General features: G+C 45.2%; 1 protein-coding gene across 4 annotated transcripts in view; it reads left to right on the forward strand.

Moving 5' to 3' along the window:
* Positions 1 to 16,362, forward strand: part of KLHL5 (kelch like family member 5) — a 74,315-nt gene that overhangs the window by 38,831 nt on the left and 19,122 nt on the right. For all 4 annotated transcript variants that reach the window (XM_055139731.1, XM_055139733.1, XM_055139732.1 and 1 more), the window contains exon 5: positions 4,731 to 4,943. In XM_055139731.1, the coding sequence (XP_054995706.1) occupies positions 4,731 to 4,943 (213 nt within the window). The remainder of the gene's footprint in view (positions 1 to 4,730; positions 4,944 to 16,362) is intronic.

Below are 16,362 nucleotides of genomic sequence, written 5' to 3' on the forward strand. Positions count from 1 at the left end.
ACCTCCAGGCCACCAGGACCAAACCTGAGATGCTTGACTTTGAGCTCAGGGTCCTGTGAACGTCAGGCCTGTGGCCACCCCTTTGAAGTATCTCCTTAGCCCCTGACTTTGTTGACTCTCTTTTCCTTCATCCATCTTTCCCTTAGGTTGATTTGTCTGTGAAGGGATTGACAAGTAATTTAGGAGTGTTTCATGAGAGGCAGAAGCACTGGGGAAAGCACTAAGGATACGTATTTGCAACTCTTGGGAAGATTTGTTTTTTTCTACTTCTTAAGATTTATGTGACGAATCAATGAGTTCACAGAAGTTTAGCACTTAGGGGCCAGAGAGATAGCACAGCAGGTAAGGCTTTTGCCTTGCATGTGGCCAACCCAGGTTTGATCCCCAGTATCCCATATGGTCATGAGCACTACTAGGAGAGATTCCTGAGCACAGAGCCAAGAGTCACCCTTAGCATCAACAAGTATGGCGCACCCCTGAAAAAAATAAAAACAAAACAGTGATTGGTTGGGGCTGGAGCAATAGCACAGTGGGTAGGGCATTTGCCTTGCACACGTCTGACCCGGGTTCGATTCCCAGCATCCCATATGGTCCCTTGAGCACCACCAAGAGTAATTCCTGAGTGCAGAGCCAGGAGTAACCCCTGTGCATCGCCAGGTGTGACCCAAAAAGAAAAAAAGAAACAGTGATTGGTATATGAACGAAATAGTGATTAGTCAGTAAACAGCACCATCATCTGAGTTACCTTTATGTACGGTTTTACTGTGCTCAAGCTGGTAGGGATTTATTTGAGTAAACAGAGGCATTCAGACAAAAACAGACTTTTATGATGCTTTATTTCTCCTCGTGGTATAATAACTTCTTAGACGCATTTCTTGTGCATGATGATCAGCTGCTTCAGAGATAGAGCATAACACAAGACAGCGTATGCAGACGCAGTACATGGGAATTGATTTTGGGATAATTTTTCTTTTGAGGCAGTGGAAGGTGGTAGGCCATGCCTGGCCATGCTCAGGCCTTGTGCTCTGTGTTCAGGGCTCTCCTGGCTGTTCTCAGGACTGGCTGTATGCAAAGCAAGTGGTTTAGCCACTGTACTATCTCTCTGGCCCCAGATAATATATTCTAAAGGAAGTTGTTTGAAAGATTTCTCCCCTTGGTCTTGATCCTTCCTTATACATTTAAAAAAATTTTGCCTTATATCCCGCATTCGGATTCTTTGAAGATTAAGATTGGAAGGTAAATTGGATTTTACCCCTTATAATCATTACATAGGAGTGAGGGTGTAGCTTCGCAGTACAGCTCTTGCCTTGCATGTGTGGCACCCTGGGTTTGATGCCCACTAGACTGGGAGTTCATAGCTTGAGTAATAAACTCTCTCTTAAGGAGTTTTGTTCACATGGAAGAAGTTGAATACTTTCACATCTCATCTATTGTTATTGTAGAGACACAATTGCTACTTTAAGACTTGGACATAAGGGGCCAGAGAGATAGTGCAGTGGATAGGGCATTTGCCTTGCATTCATCTCGCCCAGGTTCTATCTCAGCACCATGTATGGTCTCGTGAGCCTACCAGGAATGATCCTTGAGCACAGGGATTCACACATTAAAAAAAAAAGTAAGCCCTGAGCATCACCGGGTATGCCCCTGTCCCCGCATAAAAAAAGAAGCCGACGATGATGATGACTTGAACATAAATTAGCTTTCTTTTGTTAATTTTTGGGTTTGCTGACCACATCTGGCAGTGCCTGGGACTAATCCTACCTCTGTGCTCAGGACTGACCCTGGCAGTCCCTGGGGACCATATCCAGTGCTGGGCATCAGACCTGTGTCAGCTGAGTGCAAGGCAAGGTCCTTAACGCCCTGTACTATTTCTCTGGCCCCAGGGTTGGAATTTTTTAAAGCTATTTCCTCTCCTTTTGATCGTGTTCACTGCACTCTCCATTGTAGGAGTCCAGGTTCACACCTGCCCAAATACGGGTCGCCACATCACCCACCACCAGGGACCCCCGCCTTCCATCGCCTGACCCTCTGGTCCCTCTTCCCCGTTTCCTCCCTCAGTTCTTGAGTCAGAACCCAAGGATGGGGTTCTGTTTTAAGACTTGTTTCTATAGTCAATTAGTGGCAGTACTTCTGTTTTACTCCAGGCCATTATTTGACATTATTTAGTTACAGCAGAGACATGGAATTGAATCCTTAGAACAGTAACTAATTTCAAGGGAGGTTGTCTGATTTGAATAGTTACTATGGGAACTGAATAAAATGTATAGCAAATTTCAGCCTCCTATTTAAACAAGTCCCTCCATAATTTCATTTGCTTACCAACCATCCCCGAGGAGAAGGGCTTGGGACGCACAGGTGCTTGGGAACGTGCTCATTGCTGTACCACGAACAGGCTTGGAAAGGTGAGCCGAGGCTCGCTCTGGCAGGTTCGGTTCAGCTGCTTCCGTGAGTGCGGTGTGACCTTGGGCTGCCCCCTGAGGGGAAACCCAGACCCAGCGCCCTCGTTCTTGCGTGTCACTGAATAAGTGGGACCTGCAGCACTCAGCACCACAGGAACGTCTGGAAAACTTTGCAAAGTCACATCATTAACAAAACGTATGAAGGATGGACCTTTAGGCATTTGACTTCATGTCTAAGCAAGCGGCATTGATTTCCCATAGGCTTCAACTATTTGCAGGGGGGCTGGAGCAGTAGTACAGCGGTAGGGTAGTAGTAGCCTTGCACCATGTGACCAGCCCAGGCTTGACCCTCAGCATCTCATATGGTCCTCATAGCACGACCAGGAGTGATCCCTGAGTGCAGAGCCAGAAGTAATCTCCCCAGAGCATCACCAGGTATGGGTCAAAAAGCAAACAAACACAACATTGGGAGAGTAGAACTTCGCACCTCTATGTAAGAAATAACCATCTGGGCTAGAGGAGATAGTAAGTAGCAGGGTGCTTGCTTGGCATGTGCTCAGCCCGAGTTTCATATCCCTGGCACCCCAAATGGTCCCCCGAGCACCACCTGGAGCAATACGGAGTGCAGAGCCAGGAGTAACACATAAGCATTGTTGGGTTTCTCCCCTCTCCCCAAAAAAGAACTCACCCCCAATATTTCAAAGCCATCTCATTGTCCAGAAGACCCTCTACCCATGTCCCTCCTCTCTCCCTCTGGTTGCCACTATATAGTTCTGTCTTTCAAGATTGTTTCTCTCTTGCTGGTTTAGCTGCTTTGGTTGTTCACATGTGAGGGAAACCATCTGGTAACTGTCTTTTACCACGCCTTACTTGGCTTCTATTCACCCCGAGTTTCGCCCATTGGTACTGTGTGGAGCACTGCTGTGTTGTTTTCTTAGTTGGTTTGGTTTCTGGGCCACACCCAGCAGTGCTCAGGGATCACTCGGGCCGTGCTTTGGGGACCATACTTGGTGCCAGTTATGGAACCTGGGCTGTCCACGTGCAAAGCAAGCACTCTGCCTGTTACACTGTTTCTGCAGCCCCTTGCACCCGTAATAGCCAAGTACCTGAGTGTGTGCGCGGACGCTTCTTCACCTGGGTAGCCATCCATGGGCATTTATGTCGATCCCGTGTTTTGACTACTGTGAATGTGAAGATTTGGTTTTGAAGCTTAAATTTTGTGTTTTGATCTAGAAAACCTAGAAAAATGTTAAGATTTTTTAATGAAACTTGTTTATGATGATTTATTACATTCAATATTGCAACACCAATCCCACCACCATTGCACCTTCCAAAACCTCAGAAAATAATAGAAATGTTTTGAAATACTGACTTCATAACAAAGCAGTACTTTTTTGTAAATCACTTTTCTTAAATTTCACCAAGTGGTTTGGGTGGGGGAGGGAGATTTGGGGCTTGCCCTGGTCCCATTCTCTCTCTTTTTTTTTTAAATCTATTTATTTATTTATTTTTCCATCTCAAGAGTCATTCTTAGTCATGTTCAAGGGGCCCAGGAGATGCTAAAGATTGAAGTGAGGCTAGCTGCGTGCAAGGCAAGTGACTCCATGTCCTGCCTTTCTGTCCTCCCAATCACTTTATAATGTCAGTACACAATTAAGTAGAACAGTTGCTCATAGCCATTCTAGTACTGAGGTTTTATTAAAATATGCTTCTGGAAATTATAATTAGTCATTTAAAACAGATTTATGCAGGCATCTTTAACAAATCACGATAAATTGAAGCAATTGAATTTAGTTAATTATTTACATGTGACTTTCCTCTTAGGGATTTCTGCAGAAAGGAATGTCAACCCAAGATATATTTTAGATCCACACCTAAGTTGTTACTACAGGCTCTGTGGGAAATAATAATTCTTATTTTAATATCAAAGAATTATTGATAGTTCTCACCTCTAATTCTAATGGTAAGAATCTTAACTATTTTATTAGAATTATGTGTGCTGAGACAGCATAGCACATTAGGGAATATAAGAAAAGTATTAAGAGAATGGATGTTAGTCTTTGCGTTTCTATTATAACTATGTAAACAATCCATGCATTAAGACTTATAGCCTTGCATCCTAGAGAGTGAGGTTGTTTAGTGGAATGGCCTGACACAGGTAAAATTAGTGAAAGTAGTAAAATTAGTAAAATTAGCCTTGTATGTAGAGTTAGTCTTATCTCCCTTTACAGATTCTCAGAGGCTTGATCCTAGTAGACGGCCAAAACCAAGTCATCTTGAGTGAGCTCTGATACACAGAAGGAACAACGTTACTTGTGTTGTTTCTTACAGGAGCATTTCATGGAAGTCATTCGCAACCAGGAATTTGTGTTGCTCCCAGCCAGCGAAATTGCCAAGCTCTTGGCCAGCGATGACATGAATATCCCTAACGAAGAGACGATATTGAATGCCCTTCTGACTTGGGTTCGTCATGACTTGGAACAGAGGCGGAAAGATCTCAGTAAACTGTTGGCTTACATTAGGCTACCTCTTCTTGCACCACAGGTAAACAAACCCTTTTTGATGATACAAAATCAGTGTCCTTGTTGCAATAGCAAACAGGTGTTTCATAGTACTAATACGTCCTTGCCTAAATATGTTCTCTCTTATTTGACCAATCCTCTCTTATTTGACCAACAAGAGACCTTATTGGTCACTGATTTCCTGTGTTGTGGGGAAAGAGAGTGAGCTGAAAAATTCCCACCTGTGTTTGTAGCACAGTAGGTCTGGTTCCCTGAACTGCATCAATTAAATAAAATTACTGGTTTGGGATAGTACTTTGATTTGACTCAACTATTAACTTACCCTGTGATTCAAAGAGAATTGGCAAACTACTACTAATAAAAGGAGAACTAGAATTAGGAACTAGAAAATTTAGATGAATTCATTAGCCATGCTTTTATGAAATACTCATGCAGGATTCTGGAGATTTGTAAGTGTAAAATACAGGATTATAGTTCGCACTCTGATATTTTAGAGCTGTGTCCATTGGCGTGTTTGCATGCCTTAGTTTCTGCATTTCCTCTTTGACTGTTTCAAGATTATTGTGATGATCAGGAATGTGCGCAGTGAGGTGCTAGAATGCAGGGATCAAGGCACTTGCCTTGCACAAGGCTGACCCCAGTCGGTCCCTGGCACCCCAGCACTGCCAGGAGTGGTGCCTAAGCACAGAACCAGGAGCTCTTCCCCTCCATCCAAAGAAAAAGTGCTCTCTGAAATAAAATTTGCTATAAATAATAGCATTGTAGCACTGTCATCCCATTGTTCATCAGTTTGCTCAAGCGGGCACCAGTAACATCTCCATTGTGAGACTTGTTACTGTTTTTGGCATATCGAATATGCCACAGGTAGCTTACCAGGCTCAGCCGTGCAGGCGAGATACTCTCAGTAGCTTGCTGGGCTCTCCCAGAGGGACAGAGGAACCGAACCCGCGTCGGCCGTGTGCAAGGCAAATGCCCTACCCGCTATTATATATTAATACAATGTATCGATCTTAATGTTATTAATATTAATAAATATTTGTTAATAATGTTTATTATAATTAATTTTTACAGCATGAATGATAATTTGGGGGGGAACCAAATTCTGCGGTGCTTGGGGGCTACTCCTGGCTCTGGGGTACTGGGGATTGAATCCAGGCTTTCTTGTATGCCTAGTAGGTGTCCCGCCTCGAGCCCGGATCATTTGTTAGTTGGTTAGAGTATTACCACATTGTTTATAGGATAGTTGTTAAGGAAAGTACAGAAGTCCCGGGAGCCGATTCAAAGGAGTGAAATTGATGCTTTGCAGTGGGAGGCCTGGATTGGACCCCCAGCATCTCCAGTTGCCCCGGGCACCTCCAAGGGCGACCCTCCCTCACCCAAGTACTGCACCAGGAGAAGCTTCTCAGCACTCAGAGAGCGTCAGCCAGAGAGGGGGGGATAGTATGGAATATAAAGAAACGTAGTTTGGGAATAACAAATGGCCAGAGACAACAAAACCTGAGAATTGGTCCACAAAACCCAGCTGACCAGGGGCGGCTGGGAAGGGACCCTGGGAAAGTGGCAGAGGGGGTGGAGTTGAAACGTTGGGCGCACGAAGCCCCGTCGTTGTTCACTGACGGCATCGTAAGGCATGTGCCTCACCACACACACAGCAGCAGCCCCTGAGCACTGCTCGTGGTGATTAAAATAGATACACAGAGCAGTTTTATTGCCCCTTGCAATGCCATGTCTCCGCTGGTGGGCACATACATGAGTGGGCGCCCCAGCTCTGGTTGTGATGCCAGCTTCCACCTATTGAGCACTAGGTACTGGATCTAGCACTTGAACTTGATTCAGGTTTGCATCGCAGAGGTCTTGCCCTGCTCTGGTGCATGCCCCACTTCACCCACGCGAGTGGTAAGTGCCGCTATGGAATCCCACCGTTGCTTCAGGGTCATGCTGCTCAGCTGAGCGGGGCCGCCGGAACCCTGTCTCGGAAGTTAGTCCCCAGTGCTGCCGGAGGAGCTGGAGAGCTTTGCCAAAGGGGCCCAGGCGGCTGGGGAGAGGGTGCAGTGGGTAAGGCACTTGTCTTGCACACAGCCCGTCTAGGTTTGAGTCCCGACACTCAGTATGGCTCTCCAGCACCCTGCATGGTAGCCAGAGCCCCGCCAGGAGCGATCCCTGTGCACGGAGCCAGGAATAAGCCCTGAGCACTGCTGAGTGTGACCCCCAAACCAAATAACCACAAAAATAAAAAATTAAGCATGAAATCTGAGTTTATTTTTAAAAAATAATAAACAGAATACAAGGGCTGGTGTGTGTGTGTGTGTGTGTGTGTGTGTGTGAGAGAGAGAGAGAGAGAGAGAGAGAGAGAGAGAGAGAGAGAGAGAGAGAGAGAGAGAGAGAGAAGACACCCAGAGACTCCAGTTCTATTCCCAGAATTATGCCTATAGCCCCCTGACCCCCACCAGGAATGACCTCTGAGCACTGCTAGGTGCAGCCCAAAACCCCAACCCTGCCCCCAGGGGAAAAAAAAATTCCAGGATCAAGAAGGAGGAATGTTAAAATACATGCTACTAAAACCTGTAAGATAGGGGCTGGCATGATAGCACAGCGGGTTTGCCTTATACACGGCCAGCCCGGGCTCGATTCCCAGCCTCCCATATGGTCCCCCAAGCACCACCAGGAGTAATTCCTGAGTGCATGAGCCAGGAGTAACCCCTGAGCATCGCCGGGTGTGACCCAAAAAGCAAAAAAAAAAAAAAAAGAAAAAATCAACCCTGTAAGATAAACCAAAGTCCACCGAATTAGGTGAGTGGTTTGCAGAGTGGAAATGCAGGGAGGCGGGAGGGGGGTGGTGCTGGGGGTAGTGGTGGCCTGGGAAATGGTGTTTCTCAAAGCCCTCACGTGAATTGGGGGGAAATGCTGGGGCCCAAGGAGTGGGGGTGAAGCCAGATGGTCTCAGAGTGTTTACACAGCTGTTCCTCCCCTCTGAGCAGTGGTTTGCTTGTCTGTGAGAGCTTTAGAGTAGACTGGGCGCCTTAGGGGCTGGGTGGGGGCAGTCCTGGAGCTTGATGCAGGCTGTGATGCAGGAGCTGGGGGAGAAACCGTACTCACGCCTGAGAGGTGGGGACCCCTTACCTCTGTGAAAAGATAGCAGTCATGGGGCTGGAGCGATAGCACAGCGGGTAGGGCGTTTGCCTTGCACACGTTCGACCAGGGTTCAATTCCCAGCATCCCATATGGTCTCCTGAGCACCGCCAGGATTGATTCCTCAGTGCAAAGCCAGGAGTAACCCCTGTGTATTGCCGGGTGTGACCCAAAAAGAAAAAAAAAAGACAAGTAGAAGAGCTATTAAAACTGTCTGATTCTTCCCAAATGACAGGTGGATTTATACCGAAAAATTACCATTAGGCCCAGTTACCTAGAGAATTCAGTATATGTGAAGTAGTATCTTTCTCAGTTTAGCCTCCTCTATTAATCTGGAACATTCTGCTCAGCCAGGTAAAAGAGACTCAATTTGCACAGTAATTTTATGATCATGTCTCTCACAGTTGGGTAAGGTGGAGGCAACAACACACGTGATTATAATCCTTTACCAAATGAGCGCTTTGGTGTGCCCCCCCCTTTTTTCTTTAACTCAGTGTTATCTAGAAGATAAGCTTTTGTGTTCATTCTGTTTCACTTGGTTTTGGCGTGAAATTGGGCCACATTCCCTTACAAGACAGAACATTATATGCTGCTGAGCCTTTATTCTACTTTGTGCCTTTATGCTACCTTTGAAAGCGCCGAGACTTAATTTAAAAATCCCATATTTTTAAAATGTGAATGGACATACTAGGCCACAGATGCTAAACAATTTTGACATCTGCATTTATTTATTTGCTTTTGGTTTAGGGGCCACACCCAACATGCTCAGGGGTTACTCCAGGCTCTGCATTCAGGATTACTCCTGGCTGGCTTGGGGGCTCACATGGGGTGCCGGGGATCGAACCTGGGTTGGCTGCCTGCAAAGCAAGCACCCTTCCCACTGCACTACCACTCCAGATTGTTCATGAGGGCCACACCCCATAAGTCTCAGGGCTTACTTCTACCTCTGTGCTCAGGTGTTACTCCTGGCAGGGGTCAGGGGACCATAGGTGGCTCTGGGAATTGAGCATGGGTCAGCTTCTCGCAGGGTTAAATGCTTTACCCATGTCCCACCCTGATACTTCTTAATGTTTTCAAGGGTTACGTTCTGTGGCTAATGTCTTGGTCTTCACTAGTCTGTTTTCAGTCTCATTTTCTACTAAATGTCAGAATTATAAATTAGGCTGTATTTTGCCATTAGCATTCTTATACTTTAGTAAGTTTTTAATATTAAAAAATCTTGAGCAGTAGTACAGTGGGTGGGGTGCTGGCCTTGCATGCAGCCAGCCTGGGTTCGATCCCTGGCACGCCATTTGGTCCTCTGAGAGCTTACCTGGGGTGATCCCAGTGCGGAGCCAGGAGGAAATCTGGTGTGTGTGATATTGGGTAGACCTAAAGGCTAGTTACAGGACACATATGTGAAGAAAGGGAAAACAAGAGGAGTTGAGGATGTGGCACGTGGACATTTCACATGTAGGAGGCTTGAGGTTTGTTCCCTAGCACCACCAGGCAGAAGAGAGAAATTACAAATGGAAAATTTAAACAAAAAAAATAAATGCTTTCAATTTCATACTTTGTTATTATAGCAGAGAAGACATGTAATGCTCGCCTACAACTCAGAATGTCTATTTTTTATGTCGTACTCTCTATCCCTTTGTTTTGGGGACACAGCCCGCAGTGGTCAGGGGTCATTTCAGGTACTGGGGCCTGGGGAGCCTGATGTGATGCCAGCGATCGAACCCTGCCTCCTGCCAGTGAAGCTGCTTCCCAGCCCCATCCCATCCCTTCCCAGCCCTTTCCTGGCCCTTGGAATAATCTTTCAAACAGTATCTGGTATCATGTGTTTGATGCTAATACTTGGATTAATAACTTAACTTTTATGTCATCTTATCTCCTTAAATACAGTTAATCCCATATTCATAAATTACGGAACCTGACAGTATATTTGGAATGGATTTTTAACATTTTATTTACTATTACATTTCCCCAAACATTACTTTTTATGTAATTTTCTCATTTATTTTTATTTAGAAAGTACTAAAATAATTGTATGTGATACAAATAGTATAAACATTGGTTAAATGAGCCTAGTCAGTGGATACCTATTAGTGATTTCTGTCACAAGGATGACTTTATTTTGTGCACATAGAGTATTGAATAATTAATAATTCCAGTATAGTCCTGAAGCTTATGTCATCTTTTTTTTTCTGTCTTTAGCATGCTGTTCTTGATTTCCAAATGCCACAGACATTTTCGCAATGACTATTCTTAGAGACTTTTTTTCTTCTTTTCCTTTATCAGAAAACATAAACATATTCTCCACTTTATTACTCATTTGGGAAACATAAAGAAACCCATATTTTCACCCATTGGAGTGGCTAAAATAAAAGGAGACATTGTCACAGTTATTGGCAAGGACCTGGAGAAACAGGCGCCCTCCCGGGCACGGCTTCCCGGGGGTCAGATGGTGTGACCCCTTCCTCAGGCAGCGGTTGGACAGTGTCGTACAAGTTCAGCGTAAATCACCCAAAAGCAATGAAAACCTGTATTTGTATAAAGACATGCAAATGCTTTTAGCAGCCCGATTCATAGTAGCCCCAAGCTGGAAGCAGCCTAAGTGAAACACGGCCTACCGTAGAACATAAATATTACTCGACAAAGAAAAGGAACAAAGAACCAGTGGGAGCTGCGCATGCTCGGTGAGAGCCGAGCCCGGGAAACCGCAGACTGGCGGACTTAGCCGGAAGCTGTAGGAAAGAACTTGTAAAGGGACAGGCCAGCTCTCGGGACAGCAGAGGCAGCCGGGAGGAGCAGAGGACAGGGCACCTGGGACCTGGTCAGGGTGATGATATGTTCAAAACTGGTCCTTGGTGTTCCTTGGTGAATTTCCTAGAACTCACTTTGTACTTGAAATGGATGAATTACATGATCTGAAAGCTTTACCAATAAAGTTGTAAAGAAGCCCAATTAAATTCAGCCGTGTATCAAGAGCATCACTGTATCACTGTCATTCCATTCATCATCAATGTGCTCGAATGGGCCCAGTAACGTCTCCATTCATCCTAGCCCTGAGGTTTTAGCCCTCTCTTTACTCGTCCTTCCCAATGGTGCCGCATTAGAGAAGCATACCTTTTTTTTTTTTTTTTTTTGCTTTATGGGTCACACCTGGCTCTGCACTCAGGAATCACTCCTGGCGGTGCTCACAGGACCATATGGGATGCTGGGAATTGAACCCGGGTCAGCCGTGTGCAAGGCAAACGCCCTATCTGCTGTACTTTTGCTCTAGCCCCATAGAGAAGCATACTTTTGACAAACCTCTGTGACCACAGAGGTTTAGTTCCCTGGGAAACAGAAATCATTTTGGTCTCTGATCTGTTGAGTTCAGTTATTACAAGGTAAGTTATCAATAGCTTTTAGCAGCCTTATTCAGAGAAGAGAGATTCCATACTGTCATGTCCATAGATAGAGAAAAGGCGCTTGGAAGAAATCCACCCACTCTTTTCCTCCAAGCTCCCAAGAGGGACGGGGCAGAGAGAGTGAAAGGATAGAGACAGAACAGCCTCTCTCACACGCGGCACCTCAAGATACACAGCGAGGCAGCAGCAGAGACCCGAGGCAACACAACGGGGACCTGACCCACACACAGTTGAGTTGGGGGCCAAGTGAGAAGGACAGCAGGTGAGAGGGAGGGGCGGGAGACGGGTCCCTGGTGATGGATGCCTTATTGAAGTGATATTCAAAAGAAACATATGTATTGTAAGCCGAAAATAAATAAAATCTTAAAAAATAACTTTGGACTGGGACGGTGGCTCAGCGGTAGGTGATTGCTTTGTGCTGTGCGCCTGGGTTTCCTCCCCAACACCGTGAACAGCAGCGGCAACAACAAACAACTAAATGAAAATAAGCAAAGAAGAAAACAACGTAAATAGAATAAAGTACTAAACACCATAGCAACTCCTCTCCTGAATAGCGAAATACTAAAAAACCCTATCATTTCAGACCAGAAAACACCGCTCTCACCCAAGTAATTTAGCATAGCTTGGGGGCTGGGGGCGGGGTGCTGGCAAGGGCAATAGTAAAATAAAAGCGGAGTCATTGGTATATACAGTAGGAAAAGATGTCAGCCTCCCCTGCCTGGCGATTATGCTGATTGCATGTATCTCAGTGAGAGTTCAGTAAGAGAATGTGTAAAATAATAGGTTGCAATAAAAATATGCAGTGATCTCCTTCAACAAAATACATGTAAAATAAAATAGTGGTTCTTAGTAGCAAAAGAATAAGGTGTGTAGGAATAGAAAGGCGTGATGCCTGTGGATACAATCTACAGAAAAGTTTCTCAAATACAAAGTGTTGAGGTATATTGTAAATTTGGGGGCTGGGGAGACAGCTCAGAGGACTGGGGTACAGGCTGCACAGGGAGCTGACTGAATCCCTATCACCACATGGTCTCCCAGCCACCACCAGGTGTGCCCCCCACCAAGAAAAAAGGATGCATTCTCCGTATATTAACAGTGAATTTAATGCAGATTCTGTTGTGATTTTAGAAGGATCCACAGATGGTAAGAGGAAACTGGATAAAGTTTTCTTAATTTCTGTGGAAATTAAGGCTCAAAATTATGAAACCTTGAAAATGAACAGTGAAAGAAGACTTCAGAGCATACTATAAAGACATTAGTGAAATGTGGTATTAGACAGAAAGAAAAATAGATCTGTGAAGTAGAAATAAAGAATTGGGAAACATTGCCAGAGATATTGCAGAGCAGATGGGTTGTGCAGTATGCTTGTCTTGCATGTGCCTGGCCCAGGTTCAATTCCTGGCATCCCCTATGATCTCCTAAGCACTGCCAGGAGTAATTCCTGAGTGCAGCGGACCCAGGAGTAACCCTGGAGCATTTTGGATATGGCCTCCAAATAAACAAAAAGAATTAGAGACAGGAGCTGGAAAGAGAGGCAGGAACAGGAGAGGTGCCTACCATGCACACACTGACCCTGGTTTTGACCCCAGCTCCATATAGCATCCCCTGAGCCCTTCTGAAGTGATCCCTGAATGCAGAATCAGGAGTTAGCTCTGAGCATTGCTGGGTGTGGCCCAAAAACAAGTATCAAAACATACATTATACATTTTGAAATTTATGAGAAATGCAGTATGTGACCAGGAGTATAGGCGGTTACCAAATAAATGCTGGTGTAAAACTATCTGGAAGAAAATTAAAATATTCCTAATTCTATACTCTGGATAAAAACTAATTTCACATAGACCCATAGCCTAAATGAAAGAGACAAAGCAACAAAATGCACTGTATTTTTGTACTTGTATAAAGTGTGTAACGTCTAACACACTTTATACAAGTACTGGCATCCACTCAAGCAAATCAATGAGCAACAGGATGACAAGTGATACAAGTGTGTAATCGAAGAGAGGATTCAGGGAAGCGTGGCATTTTACTGTTTTGTTGGGAGTTTTTGTTTTGTTTTTAGCCACACCTGGCGGTGCTCTGTGTATTCAATATTATGTGGCATGGGCTCTCTTGCCACGTGTATATGGTGACCATGAGCCGCTTTCCCAACCCGGCTTGCAGCCACCTCCAACAGATACATGAAGGAGGGAACAGGGTCACCAGGCTGGTTGATGATCAGTTGCCGTTTATTCCATTCTCCCCACGTGCCTGTTCCAGTCTCATACTGCCCTCATTCCCTCCCATCTTCTCTTGTCTCTCATGCTACTCTCCCTGAACCAGTCTCGCAGCCTTACTCTAGAGCCCAATCTCCAAGCATTGGGGGGTAGCTACTACACCTAGGCCAGATAGCACCAGCAGCCTATGGAATGCCCTTCCCTTCCTCTGGGGAAGCTCTTCTAGGACAGAGACCTCATCCTGTTAGGAGATCCACTGAAGGGTGGAATTTCATCTAAGGACATACCTCTCCTTTCCTTAGTCCATAATCATCTTAGATTTCACTGTATCACTGTCATCCCGTTGTTCATTGATTTACTCGAGCAGGCACCAGTAATGTCTCTATTCCTCCCAGCCCTGAGATTTTAGCAGCCTCTCCTTACTCGTCTTTCCCAACGATTGGAGGCTCTTTCAGGGTCAGGGGAATGAGACCTATTGTTACTGTTTTTGGCATATTGAGTACACCACAGGTAGCTTGCCAGGCTCTCCAAGAGGTAGGGATGTGTGTGTGTATTGAGTAATATATATATATATATTTTACTCTCATCTTAGATTTACTTCTTAATAATATAAATATATATATTATATATATAAAATAAATATATATTTTACTCTCATCTTAGATTTACTTCTTAATAATCTCTCTAGTCAATTTGTATGGATACAGTAAGAGAAATGCTAATCTTATAGAGTGACTCCTGGAGACTTCTCGCTATAGATCCCAGACTACAGGTCTCTGGCCAGATTCGTCCTTTCTGACCCTAGCAGGGTCCTTGTCCAGTCACTTCTCTTTGGATCATGACAGAATTCATCCACGACCATGCTCTTAACTTATAGTTAAGCTTCATGGCACTTGGCCTGTCCTGTTTCAATGCCAGGGTAGCTCACAGCCTGTCCTTGCCCTTGTTCATCCAGTCCCTTCCTTGGGATTCTGCTTCTGGGGTGCTAGGAACTAAGGACAACTGAGGCTAAGTCAAGTAACCCAGATGCCCAGGAGTAAGTGTTATTCAGAGCCATTGATTCACAAGTTATAAAAGCATAGCATTAACTGTCTTCCTGTGTCTATACAAAAAGGACTTTGCTCTAAATTAAACTATGCAAAGGACATAAGGGAAAGAGAAAAGCAATATTTCACTTGCATCTACAAAATCCAGAGTCCTTAGAAGGATCTGACCTTACAAGTCAGAGTCTGATTGGGGATATAAATGATTAACAGGGGAAGCAGAGCACAGAGGAGAAGTTAAACATAAACGCAGAGTAATTGGGAGTGCCTTGGGAGCACTGTGATGGGTGTAACCCAGTAAACCTAAGTTCCCTGTGGCAAGGGAGCAGGGACAAACCAATGTTATCCTACAGTGCTCAGTGATTACTCCTGGCTGTGCACTCAGGAGTTAACTCCTCGGAGTGCTTGGAGACGATAAGGGATACCAGGGATCAAATGGCATGCAAAACAAGTGCCCTTCCCACTGTACTATCTTTCTAGCCCCTACACACAGGAATTTGGGGGGGAGGGGTGTCCCCAGGGGTTTCCTTTTGTCCATGACCTTGTTCTCTGAGCCACTTAATGAAGATGTGGGGGCATTTCCCAGGCCCTGAGGTGCTCCCAGCTCTCTGTATCTGTTGAGGTGGCCACTGCAGAGATCACAAGTCAGGACAGCAGGTTCCGGGAGAAAGCTCCAGGGTTAGCTGGTGTGAGACCCTTCAGGCCATGGCAGAAACATGCCCCCATCCCCAAAGGACCACCAGCCATATCCCACTGATCCTCCCAAGTGATCCTGTGGTCCCCCACACCAGAGGCCTGTGTACAGCTCCAAGTCCTTTGTTGCCTTTTGAGCTGCTGATCCAGTGAGCTGAGTATCACCAGCCATGGCCCCTGGAGTCTGGAGAGCCTCATTGATTCCCCCTAGGAAGCAGAGTGGTTTGTCCCTTCACACAGGTGTGTATGTGGAGGGGGGAACCAGGTGAGGGGCTGTTAATTTGTTACAGTCAGCATTTGGAGTTATTGGCCTCTGAAGAAATGGGTCTATTTTGTAGGGTAACATTGGTTTGTCCTTTCTCCCTTGCCACAGGAGAAAGGACGAACCTAAGGTTTGTTGGGTTCATTGGGTTACACCCATCACAGTGCTCCCAAGGCACTCCAATTCCTCTGTGTTTATCTTTAACTTCTTCTCTGTTAATCATGTATATCCCCAAATGAGATCCTGTGATTTGTAAGGTCAGATCCTTCTAAGGACTGGATTTTGTATATGCAAGTGAAATACTGCTTTTCTCTTTCCCTTATGTCCTTTGCATAGTTACTTTAGAGCAATGTCCTTTTTGTATAGACACAGGAAGACAGTTAATACTATGCTTTTGTAACTTGGGAATTAACTCCGAATAACATTTACTCCTGGGCATCTGTCATATATACTGGACTTAAGCCTCAGTTGTCCTTAGTTCCTGGCACCCCAAAAGAAGGGTCCTGGAGTGGACCTGGTGGACCCAGACGAAGGGACTAGATGGACCAGGGCAAGGTGTGAGCTACCCCAGCATAGAAATGGGACAGGCCAAGTGCCATAAAATTTAACTATAACTTAAGAGCATGGTCCTGGACAAATTCTGCCATGATCCAAAGAGAAGTGACTGGACAAGGACCCTGCTAGTGTTAGAAAGGACGAATCT

The sequence above is a fragment of the Sorex araneus genome, chromosome 5, assembly GCF_027595985.1.
Source record: "Sorex araneus isolate mSorAra2 chromosome 5, mSorAra2.pri, whole genome shotgun sequence".
Lineage (NCBI taxonomy): Eukaryota > Metazoa > Chordata > Mammalia > Eulipotyphla > Soricidae > Sorex > Sorex araneus.